The sequence below is a fragment of the Rana temporaria genome, chromosome 13 (assembly GCF_905171775.1).
Source record: "Rana temporaria chromosome 13, aRanTem1.1, whole genome shotgun sequence".
Taxonomy (NCBI): domain Eukaryota; kingdom Metazoa; phylum Chordata; class Amphibia; order Anura; family Ranidae; genus Rana; species Rana temporaria.
The window spans coordinates 69,945,456-69,969,320 of record NC_053501.1 but is presented as its reverse complement, the minus strand read 5'-3'; the positions used below and the strand labels follow the sequence as shown (position 1 = coordinate 69,969,320).

The window sequence follows — 23,865 nt, the reverse complement described above, 5'->3', positions numbered from 1 at the left end:
CTTTAAGGTCATCACAGAGGAAAAATTGACAATTGACAATTTGATCTCCAAATATGGAAATGTTTCTTCACGGTAACAGTGACGAAAATTTGAAATAGACTCCCTCAAGAGGTGGTTCTGGCCAGCTCAGTAGATTGGGAAGAAAACCAGACCTTTCTTAAAGCAAATGTACATAATATAACTGGATTCTAGCATTTATAAATAAAGTTGATCCACTGAATATCCAATTGCCTCTCAGGAGATCAGGAAGGATTTTTTTCCCCTGCTGGAGCAAATCGGATGTTGCTTTGCTGTTTTTTTTTTTTTGCCTTCCTCTGGATTAACTTGATTTCTATGGGATTGTATGATGTATATATATTTTCCTTTTTCCCTTTAATAGGTCGAACTAAATGGATTTGTGTCTTTATTTTAACTTGACTAACTTTGTAACTATATGTGAAAGTGAATTTGCTAGAAAGGATAGAGATAACAAAATGATAACTTGACAAACAACCAACGTTACCCAAAGCTGAAAAGTTTTAGCTTTAAAAGAGAAGTAAGGCCAAAGCTATTTTGGTTATACTTCCCAGCTGTGTGCTAACGTCACAGAGCTGGTCCAGGCTGTGCAGGGATCCTGACAATAATGTTGGGATTCACCCAGATGCCTGACCGGCAGCTGGCTTACCCTCTCAGCACACCACTGGGAGGCTGAGCTAACCAATCCTGCCCCTTCCACAGCTCAGTGCTCCAGTAAGCGCTGGAGGGGCAGAGCAGAGAGTCAGTGAATGACAGTCCCCACCCTCTGATCACTGAAGACCAAGAACCAAGTTATCAGCAGTTTTTGATTGCTCAGTTTTCGGTCATAGAGATGTCAGGGGACAGATGCAGCATCGGACCAATGCTGCATCCACCTAGGTGAGTATGAATGTTATTTCATTTAAGCCCAATAATACCCTAGGGTTGTCCCGATACCGATACCAGTATCGGTATCGGGACCGATACCGAGTATTTACGGGAGTACTTGTACTCCCGAAAATGCCCCCGATGCCTCATCCGATACTCGACACCAGCCCACCTCCCGCCGCACGCCGCCAACGCAACGAATGCCGCGGCCGCCGCGGCATACCGCAACAACGCCGCCGCCTGGTTAAACAGCGTGCGGGAAACATTACAGCTTTCATTTGAATAGCTGTAGTGTTTCCCGCAGCGTATAGACACTCCCCCTTGCTCGGGATTGGACGGGTGATCTGTCCAATCCCGAGCAAGGGGGAGTGTCTATACGCGGCGCAGCGGGGAACACTACAGCTATTCAAATGAAAGCTGTAATGTTCCCGCACGCTGTTTAACCAGGCGGCGGCATCTAGTTATGGGGGGACATGGCTGGATATAGGGGGGACATGGCTGGATATAGGGGGGGCATGGCTGGATATGGCTGGATATAGGGGGGACATGGCTGCATATATGGGGGACATGGCTGCATATATGTGGGACATGGCTACATATATGGGGGACATTGCTGCATATGTGGGGAAACATGGCTGCATATGTGGGGGACATGGTTGCATATGGGGGGGACATGGCTGCATATGTGGGGGAACATGGCTGCATTCGTGGGGGACATGGCTGCATTCGTGGGGGACATGGCTGCATTCTTGGGGGACATGGCTGCATTCGTGGGGGACATGGCTGCATTTGGGGACACATTTAAAAAAAAGTATCGGTATTCGGTATCGGCGAGTACTTGAAAAAAAGTATCGGTACTCGTACTCGGTCCTAAAAAAGTGGTATCGGGACAACCCTACTTAATAGTATTAAAGGAGTTCTCTAAGCTAAAACTTTTAACCCCCGCTGTGCCCGGGCTGTAAAACTATACAAAATAAACTTTCACTTACCTGCCTACGATCCCCCGTTGTTCCGATATCGCCGTCCCGTTCTCCGGTCCCGGTCTCTTGCGCTTCCTGCGTGTCGGTGACTCACAGTGCGCTCAGCCTATCAGCGGCCGCAGCAATGTCCCGTCGCGGCCGCTGATAGGCTGAGCGCACTGTGAGTCACCGACCCGCAGGAAGCGGAAGAGACCGGGACCGGAGAACGGGATATCGGAACAACGGGGGATCGTAGGCAGGTAAGTGAAAGTTTATTTTGTATAGTTTTACAGCCCGGGCACAGCGGGGGTTAAAATTTTCAGCTCAGAGAACTCCTTTAATACTAGTAGTGAAGAAGACTATTCAGGTCTTCAACCTGCCACTTATGGCATTAAAAGGGTTGTAAAGGTTTGTTTTTTATTTTCTAAATAGGTTCCTTTAAGCTAGTGCATTGTTGGTTCACTTACATTTTCCTTCAATTTCCCTTCTAAATGTTTTCTTTCTTTGTTTTCTTTGTCTGAATTTCTCACTTCCTGTTCCTCCTCAGTAAGGTGTTTAGTAAGCTGTTCTAAATGACTTTCCACCGCTCGGATGATGGTGGAAAGCTTACTGAGGAGAAACAGAAAGTGAGAAATTCAAACACAGAAAAACAACATTTAGAAGGGAAATAGAAGGAAAAGGTAAGTGAACCAACAATGCACTAGCTTAAAGGAACCTATTTAGAAAATAAAAGACAAACCTTTACAACCCCTTTAAGCCATATAAGCTGCACTCTTGGGATAGGGGGCTTTTAACTAAGGTACTCTTAATACGCCACTGTGTGTAACTGTTCCTGGTATTAATCAGTTCTCGCAATAATACACTTATGCCGCGTACACGCGATCGGAAATTCCAACAACAAAACCGTGGATTTTTTTCCGACGGAATGTTGGCTCAAAATTGTTTTGCATACACACGGTCACACAAATGTTGTCAGAAATTCCGACCGTCAAGAGAGCGGTGATGTACAACACTACGACGAGCCGAGAAAAGTTAAGTTCAATGATTCCGAGCATGCGTAGGATTTTGTGTGTCGGAATTGCATACAGGCGATCAGAATTTCCAACAAGAACTTTTCTTGTTGGAAAAATTGAGAACCAACTCTCACATTTTTGCTGTCGAAAATTCCGACAGAAAAAGTTTGATGGGGCCTACACACGGTCGTAATTTCTGACCAAAAGCTGTTATCGAACTTTTCTTGTTGGAAATTCCGACCGTGTGTACGCGTAGGGTGCCCACGTGTCCCGGATTGCCCGGGACTGTCCCACAATTGACATGTCTGTCCCGGGCACCTTCATTCCGGGACAATACAATGTCCCGGAATGAAATAGAGGACACAGCCACCCCTTTCTAATTAATAACTACATTTCCAGATCTGGTTGCGAGGGCCAGCACTGCCTGTCATCTTGCAACCAGTGACAATTTCCTCTCAGACAGTGAGACCAGGAGCGAGGCCTACGCCTAGTGCAGCACTGCTGTCCCCACCCTTTGGCACCTCCTCCTTCTCCAGCACCCAGCAGCAAGCAGCAGGGAGTGATCTTCACTCTCCGGATAGTGACGCCACTCCTTTTCTTCTACGCATGCGGCTCATACAGAGGGAGTGACAGCAGCACTGCATCTGGTGGCAGGCTATGGGTGGCAAGCGGCACTGCGTCTGGTGGCAAGTGGCACATTCACCTGACAAATAACCCGCCGCCAAATTCCCCATCAACCCCAAGACTACATTTCCCCCTGCCTTACCCCCATCTTTTTTTGGGGGGGGGGGGAGGTGTCACATTTGGCACCTTTCAGGGGGGAGGGGGTGCAGATACCAGCAGGGACCAGTTAGGATGCACTGAGCGACTCGCGCATGCACAGTATGGAACCGAGCAGTGAAGCTGAGGATGGCGGCGGGGGCAGCCGAGAGACGAGCGATTGCTCGGCTTCGCTGCCGACATCGCGGGCACCCTGGACAGGTAAGTGTCCATTTATTAAAAGTCAGCAGCTGCAGTATTTGTAGCTGCTGGCTTTTAATATATTTTTTTAGTGGCACATCCGCTTTAAAGAAGGCAGAAAAACACAGTAAGAAAAATGTGAAGAAAATAGATGAACCACTTGCCCACTGGGCACTTAAAGGGGTTGCAAAGTGTCAGGGTTTTTCACCTTAATGTATTCTATGCATTAAGTTGAAAATCATTCCATGGTGCCGCACCCCCGCAGAAGCTCCTTTTTTTCCTTTCCTGAACCCGATCTTTCCAGCAACGTGAACGAGCACAGCAGCTCCAGCCGCTGTCTCAGGTCCTCATTGGATAAACAGTTGCTGCTGTCAGTCAAATCCAATGACACGGGAGCTTGTTTAAAAAAAAAATGGACCTTTAGCCTAGGTTTACATTGCAGCAATTTGGCGTGCGATTTAACATGTCAAATTGCATGTCAAATCAGCGGCTATTTCTGGCAATGGCACTGTCGAATAGGTGCAACCCCGACTTTGGGATACTGTAGCGATTCCCAAAAGTGGTTTCTGTACTACTTTTGGCGACTTCGGGATGCGATTTGTATAGACATCTGTGCAGCAACAGATGTCTCTGAAATCGCCCCTGTAATCAGACTGACATGCGGGTTTGAAATTGTGTGTCAATTCCGCTGTCAGTGTGAACCGGGGCTCCCTATCACTTTCCTAATAATAGTCAATTTTCAGCTTTCAGTGCTCTTACATTTTGAATGACAATTACTCAGTCATACAACACTGTACCTATATGAAATTGTTGTCCTTTTTTTTTAACACAAATAGAGCTTTCTTTTTGTGGTATTTTTAGTGTTAAATGTATTTTTATTTTCACATAAAAAACTTTTACACACTTTACAAAATCATTTATAAATTACACAACATTCTCAAATACACATAAATACATTCATAAAAAACATACAATAAAACATGTATGGGTACATAGCAGGGTCTATTCTCTAAAACATGCGCCTAGGGTAAATCTATCTATGCCAAAGCGCATTCTCTTTTATCTTCCAGGTCCTCTCAGAAACATAGGGGTCAAGAGGGCGAATCCCAGGCACCCCAACCAAACCCTCCCCCAAGGGGAGAAAAAAAAAGGGGGGGGTGTAACAGTCAGGGGTTAACACCGTTCACGATCTCCCATTCCATCAACCCAAGACAGCTTATCCAACAGTCCAACCATCCAGCAGACCCGATCCATTCCATAAGAATTCCCCCAGAATTAGGACGAGACAAGCTCTGTTTTTTCTGAGTCGAATGAATGCTTTTAATGGTATCTTAGCTTTCTTATAGCCAGTACAGCATGTTAAAGTTAATCACAGGGACAAATAACTCTCCACACACACAGCACACAATGGGGGGGCTTCAATACACCTTCTCTCAGACAATGACATCCAGTTGAGCTAATCGTTAGTCATCCCCCATCCGCAATTAGGGGAGGTAATTACTACAGCTTGACAAGTCACATTCCACATATAAAACAGTATTAGCATACATAATGAGAGGTATTAGGAGCCAGGCTGACTTAACACCTAAAAGCTAGACATCTGACCTTTATGGACTGAATTAGCATCTCACAATGGAATGTCTAGGAGCAGCCCCAATTAACACCTCAAAAGCATGTGCCCTCACATTGAATGAAAACACTCCACTGACCTAGTGGGGTCAGAATAACCACTTGTAATATCTCAAGATATCCTGCAACATGAATTATCAGTAATGTCCCATCTCATGTAATTTATAATTAATATTTCCCAGTCACCCCATGCCCAAAAGGGGACTCCCGTTACAGGGGGAATCATGTCTAAACATGTGTTTTTACCTCTCCACCCACATATATTTATCCCTCATTATGTGTATCCCATTTCTATATCTGTACTCATGTATATATTTTAACTTTAAAAAAAAAGGGGGAGAGGGGAAGCCATATGTCCCCTCATTCCCATTATAGTAGAAATATTTGCCAGCACACCATGGAACAACGTAAATAGCGTACAAACGGATGTTTTATTGCATGATCACAACACAAAAAGAGTGCAACATTTCGGAGCCAAGTGGGACCCCTTCGTTATCACATGCCTGACGAAGAGGCCCCACGTGACTCCGAAACGTTGCACTCTCTTTGTGTTGTGATCATGCAATAAAACATCCGTTTGGACGGTATTTACATTGTTCCATGGTGTGCTGGCAAATATTTCTACTGTAACGTGTACCAGTATCCAGCTGGTTGTTGCTACGAGCACCCAAACCCAAGAGCGGATCCAGGAAAGTGTGCGATGGGAATATGAAGTATGACTCATTCCCATTATATCCCTTCAAATTCTGTGAAAAAAAAGGGGGGGGAGTTAGAAGGGGAAACAAGAAGGGGGAGAGACATATCTGGAAGCACACTTTTACGCGCATCCACCCATAGTCTCCCCCTCTATACGCCTCCCATTTCTATATCTATATGTGCATTTGTATTTATATCTCTCTCTCTTACCTTCAAAGAAGGAAGAGAAAAAGGAAAAAAAAAGGGTGGGGGTGGGGTTAATGGAGGGGCCGGGGGGGCAGGAGAGTTACCATACAGGCACCGGCCTCTATGTACCTATGTACTCTCCCCACTCCCCATGATTTCCAGATAAACCAGGGACTGCTTACATTTCATCCATTTCCCCCATGTACTCTGAAATCTTATTTTTACATCCTTTTGGAGACTTATTAGTTCTTCCATTACCCTCTTTCTATCTACCTCCTTGAACCATTTCTTTATGCCTGGCACTTCCTTCAGTTTCCAGTGTTTCGGGATTAGTGCTTTCGCTGTATTCAACAGAAATGGGGTGAGTGCCACTCTGTACTTCTTCCTAGATCCTTCCATTGCGTGAAATAAATATTTCCAGGGATCTAGTTCTATCTCCTTCCCTTCTATCTGCTTAATTAGGTCTAGCACTTCCACTCAATACATTTGAATCACACTACATTGCCACCATATGTGGGTATGGGTTCCTTCCTCCCCACATTCCCTCCAACGCAAAGGTGAGATATCGTGGTTCATGTTATGCATTTTAGAAGGGACATAATACCACTTGGTTAGTAATTTATAATTCATTTCTCTTATCCTTGTGTCCCTTGAGGTAGAGTGTACATAATCTATAGCCTTTTTCTTCAGCGTTTGGTTCACTGTTTGGTTCAGTTCTATCTCCCATCTTTCCAATGGATACCTTAACCCGTCATCCATGGAAGTTACCAACAACCTATATATTTTGGAGAGCCTTTTTCTACTTATCTCCCCCTGATCTACTAATCTTTCCCATGGATTTAGCCTTTCAACAGAGCGGAGAGCCTTTGGAAGAGACTCAATAAAATGTTGAAGCTGCCTATATCTCCACCCGTCCCACGGTGTTGCTCCATATTTTTCTCGCAATTCTCCTAATGAGCATAACGTGTTCATCTTTAAAACGTCTCTTAGTCTCAGTCTATCCGAGTGTGTCCACTTTAGATATAGTTTATTATCTTTCCCCGGGGGGAAATATCTAGGGAATATTATTTTGCCCTGTCATGCCTTTAATTACCTTATCCCATATTCTTAAAGGAGTTCTCTGACCTAAAAGTTTTAACCCCCGCTGTGCCCGGGCTGTAAAAAAATAGAAAATAAACTGTCACTTACCTGCCTACGATCCCCCGTTGTTCCGATATCGCCGTCCCGTTCTCCGGTCCCGGTCTCTTCCGCTTCCTGTGTGTCGGTGACTCATAGTGCGCTCAGCCTATCAGTGGCCGCGACGGGACATTGCTGCGGCCGCTGATAGGCTGAGCGCACTATGAGTCACCGACACACAGGAAGCGGAAGGGGCCCGGGACCGGAGAACGGGACGGCGATATCGGAACAACGGGGGATCGTAGGCAGGTAAGTGACAGTTTATTTTCTATTTTTTTACAGCCCGGGCACAGCGGGGGTTAAAACTTTTAGGTCAGAGAACTCCTTTAATGTTTCTATTGTAATTGGGGCCAGTACCTTAGGGAGATCTCTGGGCCAGATCCACAAAGAGCCGGCATAACGTAAAAATTCCCATTTAAGTTACACTGCCTTAAAATTTCTACCTAAGTGCCCGATCCACAAAGCACTTACCTAGAAATTTTCGGCTGTGTAACTTAAATTCCGCCGGCGCAAGGCGTTCCTCTTCAAATGGGGGTGATTCCCATTTAAATTAGGCGCACTCCCGCGCCGGCCGTACTGCGCATGCTCGTGACGTCATTTTCCCGACGTGCATAGTGCGAAGTTACGTTACGCCGAGCTTTGTGGATCGCGTCGGGTCAATAAAGTTGCGTCAGGAAAAAAAAAAAGATACGGCGAAAAAAAAAAAATTAAAACCCCAAAAAAAAGAAGGGTCTGCTTTTACAAGGTGTAAACAGTTTACACTTTGTAAAAGCAGCCCTAATTTTACACATGCAACTTAAAACTTACGGAGAAAAAAGAAGCTGAAAAGCTTCGTGGATCTCCGTACGTGCTAATTTGCATACCCGAGGCGGCATTTCGGCGCAAAATGCCCCCAGCGGCAGATGCAGTACTGCATCCTAAGATCCGGCAGTGTAAGTCTCTTACACATGTCGGATCTTCTGTCTATCTCTTGGAAACTGATTCTGTGGATCAGTTCCAAAGATAGAAACAGGGATACGACGGCGTATCAGTAGATACGCCGGCGTATCCCTTTTGAGGATCTGGCCCTCTATATTTTTTGGGGATCCAGATAATCTGACCCAGAGCCGTTTTACTCATATTATCTTCTGATGATACCCATTTCTTATGTGGTACATTATGGACCCAATCTATAACTCACTTTATTACTGCTGCTTCGTGGCATTTCTGAAAATCTGTAAGGAGCACCCCCCCATTGTCTCTAGATCTACTCATTGTTTTATAGGATATACAGCTTCCTCTCCCATTCCATACAAACTTCTGTATTAACCACTTAAGACCCGGACCAAAATGCAGCTAAAGGACCTTGCCCCTTTTTGCGATTCGGCACTGCGTCACTTTAACTGACAATTGCGCGGTCGTGCGATGTGGCTCCGAAACAAAATTGGTTTCGGAGCCACAAATAGAGCTTTCTTTTGGTGGTATTTGATCACCTCTGCGTTTTTTAGTTTTTGCGCTATAAACAAAAATAGAGTGACAATTTTGAAAAAAATTAATATTTTTAACTTTTTGGTATAATAAATATTCCCCAAAAATATATAAAACAAAAAATGTTTTGTCCTCTGTTTAGGCCGATACGTATTCTTCTACAGCATTTATTGATTGGTTTGCGCAAAAGTTATAGCGTTTACAAAATAGGGGATAGTTTTATGGCATTTTTATTAATATTTTTTTTTTACTAGTAATGGCGGCAATCAGCGATTTTTATTGGTACTGCGACATTATGGCGGACACTTTGGACACTTTTGACACATTTTTGGGACTATTGCCATTTTTATAGCGATCAGTGCTATAAAAATGCATTGATTACTATAAAAATGCCCCTGGCAGGGAAGGGGTTAACACTAGGGGGCGAGGAAGGGGGTCAATTATGTTCCCTGGGTGTGTTGAACATACGATAAGTCATTTCTCCCCCTGACAGGACTGGGAGCTGTGTGTTTACACACACAGCTCCCGGGTTCTCGCTCTGTAACGAGCGATCGCGGGTGCCCGGCGTCGGCGTCAGGGGCGCACGCCCCTATTGACAGATGATGTATATCTACGTGATCTCGCCCAGCATAGCCGACCTGCCGCCGTATAACTGCTTAGCTCAAAAATAGACATGGGCCATGCCAGCAGGGCAGTCAGGTGGAAAATGGAGATACAGTGCTGAGGGGGCTGTCGCTGGCCCTCAGAGGGAGGGGTTTGGCTTGGGGCGGGGCTTGGGTACTTGAAGGATCCTGCCATAACACACGGGAGGAAGCCCTTCCTGGATACACGGGAGCAAGAGAGGACAGCGTGAGTAGATCAGCACTGCCAGGAACTAACAAAGGGGGAGATTGCCACATGTAGCCAGTCTCCCTGAAGACAGAAATGTCTTCATCCTTCCCTGAGAGATCTCCTGAGAGTCAGCCGGGTAGGCTGGTGAAGAGTCAGTTGGGAAGACTGGTGTCAAAGTTAGTCTGGAGAGCTAGTGAGAGGGGCAACTGCAGCCAGGTGGGTTGGCAGTACCTGAAGATGTTGTGCTGAGAGCAGTGGCCACAGAGAAGAATGTAACAAGCTGTTTCACTACAATTTTGCTACACAACAAGGGGCTAGGAGTTCCTGCCTGTAAGGGGCTATTTCTACAATCTGAATAGGAGCCTGTCAGATTATCCTACAGTGATTCAGCTGGAGCAAGCAAATGTGTGCAGGAGGCAAGTGAAGGAGACTGTATATAGACAGTATATAGGAAGATGTTCCCTGAAGTTTTGCTGAAAGTTTTGCTAAAGTCAAGTGGGCATCCCATAACCTCCCAAAACAAAGTCACAGAATGTTCTCTGACTCTAGGGCCCGGATTCTCAGAGGACTTACGACGGCGTAGCGCCATGTACGCCGTCGTAAGTCCGAATCCGAGCCGTCGTATCTATGCGCCTGATTCTTAGAATCAGTTACGCATAGATTTCTATTCAATCTGACTGGCGTAAGTCTCTTACGCCGTCGGAGCCTAACTGCATTTTTACGCTGGCCGCTAGGGGCGTGTAAGCTGATTTACGCGTCAAAATATGTAAATTAGCTAGATACGCGAATTCCCGAACGTACGCGCGGCCGACGCAGAAAAGATACGCCGTTTACGTTAGGCTTTTCCAGGCGTAATGTTGCCCCCGCTATATGGTGGCATAAGTGCGGCGTAACAATGTTAAGTATCGCCGTCGTTCCCGCGTCGAAATTTGAAAAAGTTACGTCGTTTGAGTAAGTCGTCCGTGAATGGGGCTGGACGTCATTTACGTTCACGTCGAAACCAATGACGTCCTTGCGGCGTACTTTGGAGCAATGCACACTGGGAAATTCCATGGACGGCGCATGCGCCGTTCGGGAAAAACATCAATCACGTCGGATCACAGTACATTTACATAAAACACGTCCCCCTGATCCAAATTTGAATTAGACGGGCTTACGCCGGCCGATTTACGCTACGCCGCCGCAACTTACGGAGCAAGTGCTTTGAGAATACAGCACTTGCCCGTCTAAGTTGCGGCGGCGTAACGTAAATCGGATACGTTACGCCGCCGCAGAGATACGCCGCTGGACGAACAAACTGACTCATGACTCATCAGTGACCTGGCAGGACATACTCTCAAGAGTCCTCATTGTGGCAGAAAGAGTCCACATCGAAGCAGGACACAGGGGTGCCCCCATATGTTTACCTGGTGTAAGAGACAAATTCTACACTGTTGTTCTTCAAAGGGTGCTTAGGCCCTAAGTTATTATTACAAAAGTTGTTGTTAAATATGTGGCTGTAAGGGTAATTACTACTGCAAACACAGTTGTGGTCTTCATAAAAGCCCACTTGTAAAAGTTTAAGACTGTTATTGTTATTTTATCGTCATATGTTGCTTTATGACAGTTCCATTCTTGTCCTTGTAGGAAACATCTACAGCATCACCAGTAATTCTGCGGGTGGATTCAAAAGGTTATTACTTGTACTGGACTTTCCAGAGTAAGGTGAGAAAAAAAATGAGGTGGTTATTTAATGTGTGCTCTACTGAGTTTTCTTGTTTACAGACTTTCTTCGACCCACAGTTAGAGCCGGTTCACACTGGGGCGACCCGGGATCCGACTTCAAGACGCCCCAATTTGCCCAAGTCACGCAGTCGAGAAAATGAATTACGATTTGAGATGCGATTTCACATGTCAAATCGCATCTCAAATCGGCGGCATTTGCCGGCAATTGTCCGCAATGGCACTGTCCTAATCAGTGCGACGCCGCATCTGCGGCGCTGCGCCGATTTCAAAAAGTAGTTCCTGTACTACTTTTTGCGATTTTGGGCCGCGATTTACATTGAACACTGCACAGATGTCTCTTAAATCGCAGCCGAAATCGCGGCAAAATCGCGGCAAAATCACAGCCTCGAGATCGCTGCAAAATCGCGATTTTACTGCGATTTTGAATTCGCAGCAGTGTGAACCTAGCCTCAATGAGGCATATGAAAAAACGTACGCCTCCATCCCTGTTGAATACAAAAAGAGGGGAGATTTTGGGACTTTAGATGAGATTCGTTTTTAAGCAAACCTTGGGGTAGGTTCAGATAGATTAGCGGATCTTTAGATCCGCGTAATCTATCTGATTTCCGATCCGCCGGCGCAAGTTTGAGAGGCTAGTGCAGTATTCAGAAAGCACTTACCTCGAAACTTGCGCCGGCAGATTGTAAATCCCCCGGCGGAATTCAAATTCCGCGGCTAGGGGGAGTGTAGTATTTAAATCAGGCGCGTCTCCGCGCCGATTTAACTTCACATGCGCCGTCCGCGAATTTTCCCGGCGTGCATTGCTCCCAATGACGTCGCTAGGACGTCATTGGTTTCATCGTGAACGTAAATTACGTCCATCCGTATTCGCAACCGACTTACGCAAACAACGTAAAAATTCGAAACTCGGCGCGGGAGCGACGGCCATACTTAACATAGGATACGCTGCATATAGCAGGGGTAACTATCCGCCGGAAAAAAATTAACGCAAACGACGTAAAAAAAAAGCGACCGGCGGGCGTTCGTCTCTGAATCGGCGGATCTCCTAATTTGCATATTCGTCGCGTATACAAATGGAAGCGCTACCTAGCGGCCGGCGGGAGATTGCAGCCTAAGATCCGACGGTGTAAGTCACTTACACCTGTCGGATCTAAGGGAGATCTATGCGTAACTGATTCTTATGAATCAGTCGCATAGATCCGACCGTCGGATCTCAGAGATACGACGGCGTATCAGGAGATACGCCATCGTATCTCTATCTGAATCTGCCCCAGTAAGTATAAATAAAGTTGTAAACGTTTTTAATCAGGCTCACACTTACCACCCAAACAGCAAGCCAAATTCAACTGTCTAACTGTATATGTTAAAAGCAGAGGATTGGTTGCACGCATTGATTAAGCCTGATTAAAAACATTTACAACTTTATTTATACTTACTGTTTGCTTAAAAACTAAAGTCCCAAAATCATGCAGCCCGGCCGGTCAGGAAAGGGGGTGGGGACGGACAAGCGCCCCCCCCCCCTGAGCCGTACCAGGCGGCATGCCCTCAACATGGGGGGGTGCTTTGGGGCAGCGGGGTGCCCTGTGGCCCCCCCACCCCAAAGTACCTTGTCCCCATGTTGATGGGGAAAAAGGCCTCTTCCCGACAACCCTGGCCGTTGGTTGTCGGGGTCTGCGGGCGGGGGGCTTATCGGAATCTGGGAAACCCCTTTAATAAGGGGGTCCATAGATCCCGGCCCACCACCCTATGTGAATGAGTATAGGGTACATCGTAGCCCTAGCCATTCACCTGGTGGTAGAAAAATGTCAATAAAAAACCCTACACAGGTTTTTAAATTAGTTTATTATGCAGCTCCGGGGGTCTTCTTCCGTCTTCGGGGCTCTTGCAACTTCTCCCTTCTGCCAGGCACCACCGCTGTCTTCTTTCAGCTCTTTTACCAGCGGCGGCCCGGTCTTCTCCCTTCTTCCGACTTCGGGGGGTCTTCCGACTTCTCCGCTCTCTTCTCCCGCTCTCCAGTTCTTTTTCTCTTCTGCCGGACACCACCGCTGTCTTCTTTCAGCTCTTTCACCAGTGGGGGCCCGGTCTTCTGCGTCGCCTTCTTCTCTCCTTCTCCTCTTCGATGTTGATATTTAAATCGCCGCGCACCGCACACCCGGCATTACAGCGGGAGGGAGCGTCGAGTCAACATCGAAGAGGGCTCACAGATTCCGATAAGCTCCCCGCCCGCAGACCCCGACAACAACGACCAGGGTTGTCGGGAAGAGGCCCTTGTCCCTATCAACATGGGGACTAGGTGCTTTGGAGTGGGGGTGCCGCAGGGCGCGTGTACAGGGCATTAGGCATATAGAATTTGTGAGGCAAACACACACATCAATTAGCTGGCACGGACTGCAGCTCTTTCTGGTGTCAAGCAGTTTTCCAGGTCATCTGGGGGATATAATATGTTCTGCATCTACCCCAGAGCCTCCTCCCAGGTGACCTGCCATGTGCAGCTTCTGGCAGATCTACCCCCATTAAAGGATGTGCACAGTAAGTCCACTGGCATCTTTTCACGTGAGCCAGATGTCTATTCTTAAAGAGGAACTGCAGTCTGCTCACATAATAATTACAATAAAAACATCTTTGCCATTCTGAAGCTTCCCTCCAACCATTTTGCATATTATTTTAGATATACTGTGATTCTGTACCAAATATGCTGCAGAAATCTCCTTCCAATAAATCTGGCTGCAGCCATTTTAACTGTGGGCAGCTGAAGCTGCTGCCTGTTCATATCCTGAATTTACACCGACACCAGGGCTGTCTTAATGAGAGGGCACATCTGGGCCCTGCCCAGGGGCCCCAGCTGCATGGGGGGGCCCCTGCACTTTCCCCAAAGCAGCTGGTCCTTGACCCCACGCTGCCCCGAAATTGGCGGCCCCATGATGGCACTGAGAGTGATAGATACACAGGGGAGGCAGTCTGCCTCCTACCTACTTGATGTCTGTTTACCTGCAATGTCATCATTGTAAGGGCCCCAGAGCATTACTTTGTCCAGGGGCCCATGATGCTATTAAGGCGGCCCTGACCGACACACAGAGGCACACCTCTAGCTCTGCAGCTCTCATTGGCCCTCTTATGACTCATCCCCCCTCCCTTCCTGGAAAACTCTCACAAGCCTGAGAGAGAGAGCTGTGCATGATGTCATAAACCAAGACTTTTTAGCAGACAAGAAACAAGAAGTTGGCTGTATAAGGTATTTACCAGCAGAAAAAAATATGTTTTACTAGCCAAAGTTAAAACAACAAGGGCAGAAGATTTAATAGATGGAAAGTTGAAAAAATGACTGAAGGTCTGCTTTAAGTTGAAGACTTTTAGGGCCAGATTCTCGTATCCTGGCGTAAAACTATGCGGGCGTAACGTATCTCGTTTACGCTACGCAGCCGCAAGTTTTACGTGCAAGTGCTTGATTCACAAAGCCCTTGCCTGTAAAGTTGCGGCGGCGTAGCGTAAATCCTCCGGCGCAAGCCCGCCTAATTCAAATGATCCAGGTAGGGGGCGTGGATCATTTAAATTAGGCGCGTTCCCTGCCCCGATCGTACCGCGCATGCGCCGTCCCTAAAATTTCCCGACGTGCATTGCGCTGAATGATGTCGCAAGGACGTCATTGCTTTCGACGTTAACGTAAATGGCGTCCAGCGCCATTTACGGACGACTTACGCAAACGACGTACATTTTTAAATTTCGACGCGGGAACGACGTCCATACTTAACATTGGTTGCCCCTCATATAGCAGGGGCAACTTTACGCGTCGCAAATGCTACGGAAAGTCGTAAATTCACTGCATCGACCGCGCGTACGTTCGGGAATCTCGCGTAAATAGTTAATTTGCATAGACGACGGGGAAAACGACGTCGGCGACACCTAGCGGCGGTAAAAAAAATTGCATCTAAGATATGACAGCGTAAGAGCCTTACGCCTGTCGGATCTAATGGATATCTATGCATAACTGATTCTAAGAATCAGTCGCATAGATACGCCGGGCCAGATTAGGACTTACGACGGCGCAAATGGGCGTAACCCCGCCTAGTAACCCCGCACCTGTGATCTTGTTTGTCACTAATTTTCCTAAGCTTACGTGCATAGGTGATATGTGTGCAACTAATGGAAATTGTCCAAAAACTCAGTTACAGCCTCTCACTCAGTCTACTTATGAGCAAGGCTTTTTTTCTGGCGGAGCGGCGTTCCGCCACCTCTGGCCCCAGCCCCGTGCTTGCCATTCACTGCTGTCACTTATAAACATGGGAGCTCAGCGAAGTTCTATCAGTGGCTCACATAGAACCATCCCTGTTCTGCATATCTCCATAACAACCACGGCCAGTGGCATAGGTGAGGGAGTGGTACCTCAATCCAGTAGGTGCCAGCATTCCCATAGTTTCTTTTGACCAGCTAGTGTCGCTGAGTGCGGCATGCAAACTATGGGCTTTGTCAGGCAGGAGAGGCTGAGTGATCTAACTTCATCCTCCTCTTGCTCAAGTTCTGCTCACCAATGGGCAGCAGGCAACAACAGGCTGAAACAATGGCAATTACCATCTGTGGAAGTTTAACCACTTAACGCCCGCCCACTGTATATATACGTCCTGTTTTTAAAGATGGATATCTCGGTAACGGCAGCAGCTGCTGCCACAACCACCTCGGTGGTTTTCAGTGGGCGGGCCTGTAAACGATAACGGCGGTCTCCGCGGCGGATTCGCCACGAGATCGCCGTTATCAGTGGCGGGAGAGGCCCCCCCCTCCCGCCGCTCTTCCGCGCCCTCTGCCGGTTACCGGAGCTGTCGGTAGTGGCGGAGGAGATCCGATGCTGCCGCCTGGAGAGTGAGGACTTGAGTGAGGGCAAGATGGCCCCCACCCGTCCTCATAGCTTTGCTGGGCGGAAGTGACGTCAAAACGTCAGTCCCGCCCAGCGTCTTAAAGAGACAATTTTTTTGTTGTAATTTTTTTAAATGACAAATTTTCCTTTTTTTTTTTTTTCTTGCATTTTAGTCTAAATATGAGATCTGAGGTCTTTTTGACCCCAGATCTCATATTTAAGAGGACCTGTCATGCTTTTTTCTATTACAAGGGATGTTTACATTCCTTGTAATAGGAATAAAAGTGATATTTTTTTTTTTATTATTTCAGTGTAAAAAAATAATAAAATCAATAAAAATAAATAAGAAAACAAAAAAAAAATTTTTTAAAGCGCCCCGTCCCGACGAGCTCGCGCGCAGAAGCGAATGCATACGCGAGTAGCGCCCGCATATGAAAACGGTATTCAAACCACACAAGTGAGGTAAAGCCGCGATCGTTAGAGCGAGAGCAATAATTCTAGCCCTAGAGCTACTCTGTAGCTCAAAAAATGCAACCTATAGAATTTTTTAAACGTCGCCTATCGAGATTTTTAAGGGTAAAAGTTTGACGCCATGCCACGAGCGGGCGCAATTTTAAAGCGTGACATGTTGGTTATCATTTTACTTGGCGTAACATTATATTTCACAATATATAAAAAAATTGGGCCAAATTTATTGTTGTCTTATTTTTTAATTCAAAAAAGTGTTTTTTTTTTCAAAAAAAGTGCGCTTGTAAGACCGCTGCGCAAATACGGTGTTACAAAATGTATTGCGATGACCGTCATTTTATTCTCTAGGGTGTTAGAAAAAAAATATATAATGTTTGGGGGTTTTAAGTAATTTTCTAGCAAAAAAAACTGTTTTAGTCTTGTAAACATCAAATCTGAAAAACACCTTCTGTCCTTAAGTGGTTAAACTACAAATGCTTTTTAGCATGGATGACTTGTGGCAAGTGCTGAATACAGGTTCCCTACTGCGCATGCGTGAGTCACGCTGTGCGTCCTGACTGGTCCCTGCTGTCTTCTGGGACCTGTGTGTCTCCTAGAAGACAGCGGGGGGATGGAGAAGGGGCCTGACATAGCGTAGACCGCTACAGATTCTGCGTGATCTATCGCCAGGAAGTGGGAGCAAATACCTGTATTAGACAGGTATCTGCTCCCCCCTGAAAGGTGCCAAATCTGACACCGGAGGGGGGGGGGGCTTTAAACTTTTTGCCCATGGGGATATATTTTGCAATGTGTTTGCATGTTACACTTGTTGCTATTTGGAGCCAACTGAATGATGCACTGCTGAGCTTGGCCTTGGATCAGGCTGCAGGTCTGGGTGCACACCTGTGCAGTGACATCATGGTACACATCAAGCATGGCTTTTATTCACAAGCTCCACTGCCCGACCTGAGGCCAACCAGAGCAGTTCACTATTCCGCTGGCTCCCTGACTGCACCTGCGCAGTTCAGAGCCTACAACAAGTGGATTTTTTTAAAAAGCATTTTGCCACCAACTGCCTACCACACCAAGCACTAAGGTGAAAAGGTGTGTGTGTGTGTAAGGGGACAATGATGGAAGGTGTCCCTCTGTGGGCTCTGCTGCAGGGTGCTACTCTGTGGGCTCTGCCGCAGGGTGCCGCTCTGTTGGCTCTGCCGCAGGGTGCCACTCTGGAGGCTCTATCAGAAGGTGGAGCTCTAATGGGATGTATAGGGAGAATGTTGTAACTCTGATGTAGGAGGGACTCTGCAGGCTGTGATGTATAGGGAGAATGTTGGAACTCTGATGTAGGAGGGACTCTGCAGGCTGTGATGTATAGGGAGAATGTTGGGACTCTGATGTAAGGGGGGACTCTGCAGACTCAGCGCTGATAATCAGTGCATTGATTATCAGTGCAGACCCATCAGTGATGCCCACTAGTGTCTGCCAGCAATGTCAATCAGTGCCCACCTGTGATGCCTCTCAGACAGCTGTGACAGCTGAGAATTGGCCTGGGCAGGAAGGGGGTGAAAGTGCCTGGTATTGAAGTGGCTATATGTTGTTTTGTTTGTTACTTACTTCTGACCCACATACTCTGTACATTATACTGTACATAGACCTGACCAAGGTGTTCAATGCCTCAACAGTTGCTGGTTTTAAGTAAGTTCTTCTGTAAGGTAGCTTCAGTAAGGCAAAAATATATATATTTTTTGTGCATAAAAGCATAAATAATGGAAACATTGATCTTAAAAACAAATGATCCTAATATGATATAATAGGAATATGTAAACCCAACATTTCATATTCCTGATATATGCCCGCTGTGCCATGTACTTGTATGAAAAAGTATCCCTTTCTCTTTGATTTGCTTTGTTTGTGTGAAATACCTGGTGTTCCTACCAGTCCCTCGGCTTTCTTATTTCAAACTGACCAAACTAGGGACAAGAGCACGGTGTGGTCAGTTTTCTGGCTGTGCTGGGAACTCAGCCTACTCTCCTCCAATGAAAAGGCCTGTGCTGATCAATAGAGTCTGTAGGAACTTAAAGGGGTTGTAAAGGTTTGTTTTTTATTTTCAAAATAGGTTCCTTTAAGCTTGTGCATTGTTGGTTCACTTACCTTTTCCTTCCATTTCCCTTCTAAATGTTTTTTTTTCTTTGTTTTCTTTGAATTTCTCACTTCCTGTTTCTCCTCAGTAAGCTGTTCTGGCTGACTAACCCCCAGCCAGACCAGCTTGGATGATGGTGGCAAGCTTACTGAGGAGAAACAGGAAGTAAGAAATTCAGACAAAGAGAAAAAACATTTAGAAGGGAAATGGAAGGAAAAGGTAAGTGAACAAACAATGCACTAGCCTAAAGGAACCAATTTAGAAAATAAAAAACAAACATTTACAACCCTTTTAAGTGGATCGATCCCTCCCCAATAGAGGAAGCCATTCTGTGATTGGAACAATAATCTTGAGTATGTTGGCTTTCCTTTACCCATGAAATAGTCTTAAAAGTTGCGAATTAACTGACTGTTAGCTCAGAGAAAGCACTTGGCAGTCTATCAAGCATTATAGCTGAACTGAACATCAGCATGATTAAATCATCTCCTGATTATTATTTTACATGGCATATTACATTTTCTGTTGCTGCTCTTTCAAATACAATTTATCATTTTTGCAGGAAATTGAATTTATTGAATTAACTACGATCCGAGATACAAGATTTGGAAAGCATGCCAAAATTCCCAAGGTATGTTGTTCTGTCATGATCATTGAATATTGTTTATGGTCAGTTCCATTATAGTGACTACTGTACAAACACTAATCTCTTGTTTGTAGAAGAACAGTAAGGCCCCACGTACACGGGACGCTGTTAAACGTACGTTCAGAGGCAGTTGGACGTTTTTTTTAACTGCCTCTGATTTCATTCAATGTTATCCTATGTGACCATGTACACAGTCTCATTTATTGCCGTTTTTAGGCAGTTGCTTTTAACAGCGTTTGAAAGCAAAAAAATGGGTTCAGACGCAGAAGATTTCCAAGTTTCAGACGCCAAGCGCAGCTAAACGCTGCTAAACGCGGTAAACCCGCATTTAGCAGCATTTCATTTAAAGCCATTTTTTGTTTTTGGCCATATTTTTTTTTTATTGAAACGCTGCTAAACGCAAACGCTGCTAAACGCAAACACCGCTAAACGCACCAATTGTAAACGTGGCAATACGTCCATTTTAAACGTGGGTTACTATCTGTGAAGTTTAACCATTTAGGAGCAGTTGTAGAAGTCCTGTGTACATGGAGCCTAAGACTAGCCCTTGCAACTCATGTAAAACTAGGGACTTTTAAGGTATCAAGTTAGTTGGAAACCACTATGGTATGGCGTCGGGTCCGCGTCGTCTTTTCCCGTCGGGTACGTCCTTTTACTAAGTCGTTCTTGAATATGACTTTACGTCAATGACGCACACGTCGGCGTCATTGATGTTTTCCGTCGAGAACTGGAGCATGTGCACTGGGCTATTTTAAGCCCGGCGCATGCGCAGTTCGAACGGCACGGGGGCGCGCTTAATTTAAATACAAGCCGCCCCCTTGGAGTTACGCGGGGATACGCCGGGCCAATTACACTACGCCGCCCCAAACTACGGAGCAAGTGTTTGGGGAATACAGCACTTGCTCCTGTAAGTTGGGGCGGCGTAGTGTAAATGGCTTACGCTACGCCCGCCTCAAATCTACAAGAATCTGGCCCTATATCTTTTCATGTGACAACACTGAAGAAATGACACTTTGCTACAATGTAAAGTAGTGAGTGTGCAGCTTGTATAACAGTGTAAATTTGCTGTCCCCTCAAAATAACTCAACACACAGCTATTATGCCACTTTCACACTGAGGCACTTTGCAGGCGCTATAGCGCTAAAAATAGCACCTGCAGAGAGCCCTGAAAGAGCGTCTTCTCTCACTCCAGTGTGAAAGCCAGAGAGCTTTCACACTGGAACTATGCGCTGGCAGGATGCTCAAAAATGTCCTGCCAGCCGCATTTTAATTTCTTTGAGGCGCTGTAAGAGTGGTATATACACCGCTCCTACAGCACCCCTGCCCATTGAAACCAATGTGCAACACTGCAGGCAGTTTTAACCCTTTTTCGGCCACTAGCGGTAGAATATCGCAAAAATGGCTCACCGCTCCAGTGTGAGAGTAGCCTTAATGTCTAAACCACTGCCAAACTGGCATTGTCTATAATGGCATAGACCAGTGGTCTCCAAACTGCGGCCCCGGGGGCCAGATGTGGCCCTTTGCTTGCTTTTATCCAGCCCCTGAGTACACCCCTGAGTGAAAATGTTCAAGTTGGGCCCAAAGTTTCAATATTTTGTGTGGCCCCCATTATTTTCCAGCTTTAACCCTTTTGGACATGGAGTTCACCAGAGCTTCACAGGTTGCCACTGGAGTCCTCTTCCACTTCTCCATGACGACATGCCACAAACTGGCAACAAATTACAAATCAGTTGATGGTTTTAAATGGAAGAAGTGGCAGAAATCTAAATTTTGTTGATCAGCCTGACCCCGTGTTCTAACAATATGGTTCCTCCTATTGATATGGTTCCCCCTTGACTGCTCAGGCGCAATCCGAGCCGACGGAAATCTCCGAGCATGAACAGCTGTTCGGCAGCTGTAGACGCGCTCGCTCCCGATGCCTAGTTATACACGCCGCTCTATACAGCAAGGGGTGGATCAGATGTGATATTAAGCAGTGCTTTTTTGTTTGTTTATACACGCTCAGGGGTCAAGTCCTGGGGAAAAAAGTGTGGGAACTCCCACCCAAGATCCCCTCCCCCACCAAAAAAAATTATACGCTCATATGCATAATTACTAAACCGCATGTTTTTTTTTTTGTTCTAAATCCCGCGATAACTCGCAGCAGACCTCCGCAATATCTCCTGGGAACAATGACAAAAGCTCCCAGAAGACATTGCGGCATCGAGGAACACTACCTGATGAATCCATATACAGGAAGCGGCCAGTAACATAAAGGATTACTAAGGTTCGCCTGCCCCTGACAGTGACTCGAGCTGGGCAACGCTGCTTAGTGAAGGCTGCTCTAGTCCTGCAAAGGGAACTGCGTTCCTGCTGTGAAAAAAGTGCAGGAACTCCGTTCCCGCAGGACTTGAGCCCTGTACACGCTGCTCTATACAGCAAGGGGCAGCAAGGGATGCATTTAAACATATTAGTAATGGATCTGTAGTATAGAGCGGCGTGTCAATATCACATCAGTCTCCGCCCCTTTTCCCACCCATTGCTACGCGGCGTGTTTCATCGGGAGCGAGCGAGTCTACAGCTGACGAACAGCTGTTGAGGCTCAGAGATTTCCGAGGTCTCTGACGAGGCCGGACCCTATCCGATGGGGGAACCATCTCGACAAGACACCGGCACAATTCCCAGGTTACCAACGCAAGTCATTTATTACGAATTACCATATTTACAAGCAAAACACCTGAAATTGCTTCACAGAATGCCGCTGACAAATTACAATAAACCTATAGCCTTCATATAGCAATCCGTTTTTTATTCATCTGACTGTTCTAAAACAAAAGGAAATGAACTATATTTGCTTGCTAAGGGCTGATGTTTTAAATGGACTACACAAGAAAATGATTGCTGACTATGATGACTGAACTTTATGATCCATTTGTTCATTTCTGATGCAGATGTAGACAGAATTTAAATGCAATGATACTGCGGTTGCCGTATGAAATCCTTGTTCATTTTAAGCGCAGGACCTTTAGCGCATGTTTGTGCTGGGATTTTGCTAAAATTTGCATTCAAGGATATGATTACTAAACTGATTTGCACAGGAAAGGTAACTAGGGAAATCCACAGAGAAAACGACATTTCTCCTGTTAAGCAGATGTGGTTTGTTGTTATAAAGTCTTCCTCAAATTGGTTTCTGAATCTGAGGTCAAATACCCAACCAGCACATTTACAGTGAGTAGATAGGCTCATTTCCCTCGTCACATGAACATTCTATTTTGTGTAAATGGAAATACACATATCTTTACAGCCCACATAAAGTGTTTCTATAAAAATAAAGGCATAATCTAGTATTAAAATCAAGCATATGTCAACAGCGCCAGATAACCCACAATGAAACCTAGGCAGGAGTTCAGGGCCCAGTGGATGTCCTGGGGCCCCAGCTGTCTTCAATAAACCAGGGAGCTGTGCACCTGCCTGCCACGTCACAAGAGAGGGTGCGTGTGAAGGCAGTTGCTTTCTGATTGGACTGTCTATGCCAGGAGTCTCCAAACTTTCTAAGCAAAGGGCCGGACTGTGGTCAGTGGAAGTCCAAAAGGTCCAGACATCAGTGGGAAAAATTAACACCCCGTTTGTTTCAGTGGGAGTAATTGTGCCCTGTCATTGGGTCCCATTGTTGGTGTCATCACTGATGTAATTTTCCCCCATTGTTGGTGTCATTGAGGGAAAATGTGCCCCATTGTTGGCGTCATTGAGAGGAATTGTCCCTTATCATTAGTGTCATTGTAAGGAGTTGTGCCTCGTTTTTAGTGTCATTATGAGGATTTGTGTCCCATCGTTGGTGTCGTTGGGCCCCATTGTTTGTGTCAGTAGGACACATTATGCCCCATGGTTGGTGTAATTGAGAGAAACTGTGCCCCATTTTTAGTGTCAGTAGGAGAAATTATGACACATTGTTGGTATCAGTGGATGAAATAGTGCCCCAAGGGCCGGATAAAAGCAAGCAAAGGGCCACATCTGGCCCCCGGGCCGCAGTTTGGAGACCACTGGTCTATGCCATTATAGACAATGCCAGTTTGATGGCTTCACTTTGCCACTGTTCTCAGCTTCTACTAATGTCTCTAAAGATTCTGAGAGAGGACACGTATCCAGTTTAACCGCTTGCCGCCTGCGCACAGTACATCTACTGTGGGCAGGAGCGCAGTCATGCTAGGCGACGTACCTGTACATTGCAGACTTTCTTCTGGGTTCGGGGCCCTGATGATCAGTGCTGTGATTGGACACAGCATGAG

The 23,865-nt window shown here is 46.1% G+C and overlaps 1 protein-coding gene across 1 annotated transcript in view; it reads left to right on the top strand.

Annotated features, from left to right (window-relative positions):
* PLCB2 (phospholipase C beta 2) overlaps nt 1–23,865 on the top strand; it is a 288,051-nt gene that overhangs the window by 75,736 nt on the left and 188,450 nt on the right. Inside the window, exons 2-3 of the mRNA XM_040332839.1 lie at nt 11,426–11,503; nt 19,517–19,585. Of these exons, the coding sequence (XP_040188773.1) occupies nt 11,426–11,503; nt 19,517–19,585 (147 nt within the window). The remainder of the gene's footprint in view (nt 1–11,425; nt 11,504–19,516; nt 19,586–23,865) is intronic.